This window comes from Lutzomyia longipalpis, chromosome 2 (assembly GCF_024334085.1).
Source record: "Lutzomyia longipalpis isolate SR_M1_2022 chromosome 2, ASM2433408v1".
NCBI lineage: Eukaryota > Metazoa > Arthropoda > Insecta > Diptera > Psychodidae > Lutzomyia > Lutzomyia longipalpis.
Window position 1 is genome coordinate 3,037,110 of NC_074708.1, and position 5,395 is coordinate 3,042,504.

General features: G+C 38.5%; 2 protein-coding genes across 2 annotated transcripts; one reads left to right on the forward strand and one right to left on the reverse strand.

Moving 5' to 3' along the window:
* Positions 1-668: 668 nt before the first annotated feature.
* LOC129788621 (cytochrome c oxidase subunit 6C) lies at positions 669-1,286 on the reverse strand. The gene is made up of 3 exons (XM_055824836.1): positions 1,151-1,286; positions 907-1,082; positions 669-831 (listed from the first exon to the last, which is right to left on the reverse strand). The coding sequence occupies exons 1-3, from the start codon at positions 1,169-1,171 to the stop codon at positions 756-758; spliced, it is 273 nt and encodes a 90-aa protein (XP_055680811.1). The 5' UTR covers positions 1,172-1,286; the 3' UTR covers positions 669-755.
* A 35-nt stretch (positions 1,287-1,321) lies between these two features.
* Positions 1,322-3,522, forward strand: LOC129788619 (UV radiation resistance-associated gene protein). Its single transcript, XM_055824833.1, has 4 exons — positions 1,322-2,702; positions 2,758-2,832; positions 2,963-3,259; positions 3,331-3,522. Exons 1-4 carry the CDS (start codon positions 1,462-1,464, stop codon positions 3,428-3,430), a joined length of 1,713 nt encoding a protein of 570 aa, XP_055680808.1. The 5' UTR covers positions 1,322-1,461; the 3' UTR covers positions 3,431-3,522.
* Positions 3,523-5,395: the final 1,873 nt, after the last annotated feature.

Consider the following 5,395-nt stretch of genomic DNA (forward strand, 5'->3'; position numbering starts at 1 on the left):
TTTAAAGGTTTTCAACAACGTGAAGAAGGAAATTGGTGATTTGGGCAGGAGGAGTGTTTTGGAGTTTTTTTTGTATAGTAGTGAACCGGATGAAGTGAAGAAACTCTTAGTGTCTAAATATGTCTCGTGATGAACACAATCAGTAACTCTTGTTGTATCCACACCTAATAATTTGTCTCCTAAGCTCTTTTTTTTTGTAGTAAGTCAGCTACTCAGCTTGACTGTAGTCTTTCAATGGGCATTCCCCTTTTTGTAAATAGGTCAATGAATGACCAAGAACATACAACTGTCCTTCGTTTGGTCCTGGAGATTGGTAACAACGCTAAGGCGGCGATAGACGCAGAAGGGTATAAACCCATTGAAATGAATAAATTAAATCGAATTGAATTAAGGAATCCTCATTTCTTGGTCAGTAAACTAAACACTAATTCCACTGAAGACGATGGGAATGTACTCCTTCAGACTCTTTAAATGTGGACAAATCTGTTTTATAGAAGCAGATTTTTTTATATGGAGTTTTGAGATAGATACGACAAAAGTAGCGACAAGTGACGAAAATCTTTTACCAACACCTAAAATCTCTTCAATTTCCATGCCCATTTGCCCTGATTTCCCTAAGAAATCCCCACAAAGGGAAATTCTTTAGAAAATTCCCAAAATTCTTAAGATTTTGACATTTTCCCTCACGGAAATTTATTACATAATCTTCTCAATGAATCTTTTAACTAGACACTCCCATGGGCAAATGCTGCTGTTTAATCATCAGCTGAGGCAGCCTGGAACAAACCAGCCTTCCTCATGCGCTCATAAGCAGCCTCAGCATCGTAATTTCTGCAAAATAAATGGGAAATATTTTGATTTTTCCTCCTTCCGGAAAGGTTATGTCATTAAAAGTTTTTTTCTTACTTGTAGAATTCGGCATAATTTGCCTTCCTTCGGTCATTGTGGAGAATCTTCACGGCAATGACGGAAATGGTGCAGAGGACAAGGGAAACAGCGAGGTTCCTCTTGATGGTGGCATGATGGAGTCCACGCAATTGGGGCTTATTTGGCTTATCCGTAACCTGGGTGGCGACAGCTCTCTGCAATCACGAGAATTCTCCGATTAATCTTTCTCTGTTTTTCTCAACAATTGCTGCATTTTCCTTACCGCAATCTCCGTAAGTTTCATCTTGGGGAAATTCTTTTTCTTCACAAAATCCTGCGCAAAAATTCCGCGAGTGAAAATTTTTTGACTCAACAAAGAGTGAAAAACTCGTTTATTGAATGAGCAAAGGTTGTATTTACCCAAAGTGAGAGATAAGTTTACAAAGTTTGCACATTCAATGGGCGAATTTTGTGTGTTTTGTGACAAATGAGGTTAGTTTTTGTTGACAGTGCAGAATAAATTTTCCTGGACAATCCAACACACAGTGTGGGCAGAGATAAAGGCTTCTGTATTGTAGTTGATTGTGCGGAGTAATGCTGGCGACACAGCAGCTACGCCTCCGGAGTCTCACACAGATCACAGCAGGTCGTGTGAGATGCCAAGCAGGATGTCAGATTTACTTCACTCTGCACCTGTCCACAATGTCGGCCCCCTTCTACACGAGCGAGAAAGTGGACGGCGGCAAGGAAGTGGCCAGATGGCAGGAGATACGCAGCTCTACAATTCTCAAATCATCCGCCCGATCTGTGTGTGTTCGTATCTGGCAGCACAGCCTCGACGCTGAGCACCCGGAGAGTGATTGTGTTCTCGTCTTCTGGGGCGTTTACTTGTCGGGTCTCGTGAAGATTTCCAACACAAATGCCGTGCGAGAGAATAGTCTGATCTTTCGGCTGCACGGGAGCTGGTACACAGCGGCTGAGAGTGTGATTGAATGCCCCAATGGGGAGAAAGGGCTGGCACTTGAGAATGGTGAGGTGGAGAAGGAAGATAGGATTCTCAGGGATCTCTCGGATCCCTTTAGGGTGCGCTTCCTCTGCCGGGAAGTGCCTGCCTGCCATGTGAATGCTAGTTACAACATATTCAATTTGCTGCTGTTGCAGCAGAAGCAGCGACAGTTGAAGAATAGGCGTGAAAGTTCCAAGGAGGTTGTCGATAGGATTTCCGTGAAGAGCCCCGTTTGCCTCAATCCCACCCTCATTGCCAATAGTGCCCTCTTTCAGGCGCCCCGACGAAACACGGGCATGGGGAGGCAGTTGACGCGATTACTCAATCAGCAACCCGAACGTCCGGATCCGGAGGTTATTCTGCAGGCACAGAAGCTACGGCAGAAGATTGAAGTGGCCAAGTTCCGCGTGCGCCTCCTGTCGGCTGAGCGAGATCGCGCCCGGACGCACGTTCGTCAACTCGAAGGGCGCCTTGGAAAGATGTGTGATACGAACATTGAGACTGAATCCTGGCTGATGTCCATGTACAGGAAGTTGAGTCGTGAACGTGATAACTTCCTGCAGCTGAAGGTGGCCTGTGCTGCACATCACGACACCTACGACACAGTCAGAACGCAACTGACCAAGAGACGGCAGCACCTACTCCGGGAACTCAGTGACATCTACGAGGTTCGGCAGCATGACGGTGGCTTCTTCACCATCAACGGGATCTCCCTGCCGGACTCGGAATCCTTCACAGATACCATTCCCGCCTTGTCCGTGAGCGTGGCACTCGGCTATGCCGCTCATGCTGTTCACATGTGTTCAGTTATCCTCAATATCCCCCTAAGGTGAGCTTCCAAGTCCTTTTTTCTTCTTTTTATTTAATTTTTTTTATTTGCACAGGAACTCAATAAAACTCGAAGGTTCTAGAACGAGAATAGTGGACAATATTAAAGTTCTCCCAGAGACGGATCGAGTGTAAGTTGCTTCCTCTGAAAACCCTTGAAATTCGCTTTAGATCTTGAAATTTCAGTACAAAATTCAAAGTTTTCGAGGATTTCTTGGTCGCTGAATAAGGCTCAATATTTTGTTTTCATTTCCACGGTAGTTTCCCCCTCTACTGCCGCATCATGCCCCCACCGGATGTGACGCAGTACGCGGTATTTCTACTCAATCAAAATATAGCTCAACTGCAATTCCAGTTGGGCATTACAAAGAGAGACTTACGGACCACTCTTGCCAATCTCATGCAACTGACCAAGAATGCTGTACTGGACGTGTACAGTGGGAAGCACAGCCTGGAATTACCGGCGCAGAGTCTCTCGAATTATGGCTCTTCCGTGGAAATTAATGTTCCTCTAAGTAGGAATTTTTCCAGCAATAATGATGTGCCCAAAGGACATAGGTAAGGAATTAATTTTTTTTTAAACCCAAAAATATTCATGAATTGAAAAAAATCTTTAATTTCTCATGCAGAATTTCTCGATCTATGGACAACTATCAAAATGAAAATGTATTTCGTGATTTCAAAAATCACTATATGTCTGATCCTGTTCTCTATAAGAAGGGAAAGTAAATCAGCAGCAACGTTGAGAAGAGAAAATGAGGATAATTCGTGTAATTTATATTGGGAAAAATGATTAAACACGTTAAAAACGTAAAAGAAAAGTCTTTTATTTCTCTTTAAAGTATTTACTGAACGTTCCAAGTTCCAATACAACTTCGATCAGTTTAAAAATAAATTTTCTTTGACTTCAGAATTCTTTTTCTTTAGATTCAGGTTTTTTTAAATTCAGTTTTAGATTTTTTGTTGAACTTTTAAAATTCTAATTTAGCTTCTGATTTATTTGGTCATTTGCAGAATTTCTGGAATTGTTTATTCTTTATTTTTTATATTTCTTAATCAGATTTTGAATTCCTTTCATTAGATTAGATTTTTAATTTGTTTGAGAAGTTTTTATCAATTTTTTGATTAATTCCTGAATTTCTTATTCATTTACTGAATATTTTATTATTCAGATTATCAGTTAGTTAAGCTTTTATTCCGTCTTGAAGTCTTTCTTTTGAAATTTTGATCGGTTTCCGATTTTTTTCACATTTTTTGAGTTTTTTTCATTTAATTTCTAAAGTTTTATTCTTTTCTCTTCTTTTAGATACTGATTAATAAAATTTCCTTTTAAATATTTTCTCTGACTTTCTCGGAAAGAAAGTTAATATATGAGTCAATTTTTTTATCAATATTATGAGATCATTGCTTTAATCTCTCACCCACAATCTGCTTCAACTTAGGGCCTTAGCATTTGCCAAACAAAGAGTAATTTTAAGACAAATAAAAGTCTTTTTACATTTTATTTCAAAAGCTGAATTAGAATTTAAAAAATCAAATAAAAAATTCGAAAACTGAGCACAAGAAATCAAAATCTAAATTAAAATTCTGAGGCTGAAGAAAATTTATTTAGAAACTAATCAAAACGTTCAAATTTTGAATAAAATATGTGGAATCTAAATAAGAAATTCAGCAAAAGAATAAAACCTTCAAAATCGATTAATAAATTCAGCAAGTAAAGAAAATTATCTGAATCTTCCGAATTTGATGGATTTTTCATAGATTTTTCTTTTCAAAAACTTTGCTGAATTACCTGATTTGCCTAATATGTCTTTAGAGAGATTAGAGATTTTTAGAGTTTTTTCAAAATTTTTGAAATATTCATAAAAAAAATTCAAAAAAAATCTAAAGTTCCGCTCAAGAAAACTTTAGAAAATAAAAATCCTAAGACCATCTGACTCAGGGGCCTGACAAAGTCCCTTCTTAGCCGAACTCAGCAAATTAATGGCGGACGGTAATTTCAACCCCTGTTTTGTTTATTTTCCGTTTTATTCTCAATCGTAAAATGATCTCACAAATATTCTTAGTTTACTAAGCGTCTGAATATCGCTTCTCGGTTTAACGGCTAAGATCAAAGTGTAGTAAGCGTCTGAATTTAGGATCTTGAAGAAATGTCTTCAAGATTTAAGTTTGAGAGACACAAAAGTCTTCGTCTTCAACGCATATTTTCAGTTAAAATTCAGCATAAAAATTCAGAAAAATATTTAGTCCTATTCAGGGACCAAGAAATCCTTGTTTGTTCTGAAATTTTAAAGGATTTAAAGGATTCTTAAAAAGATTTTTGTTGAATTTTGGCTGTAGGGAGAGTGGCAAAAAAAACCAGCAATGGGTCGTATTCTGTGCCACTCTCCCTACAACCAATAATTCAACAAAAATCTTCATCTAAAGAACTCTACTTACACAGATTACAAAAAATATTTAATTTTTTACTTTGAATAATAATTCATATAAGAAAAAATTACATTTCTTACAAGTAAAACCCAGGCAGTTATTTTCTATACCCTCTAAATTATACAATTTAAACGGAAATTCAGCTTGAATTTGTACGCTGCTGGTTGCTGTGTGGGAAACATGAAACCCACAGCATGTGTGCAACATGCTATGCTATACCCATATAGCCCAAAGAGGCCCCCTAAATTCCGGGGGCATGATAGC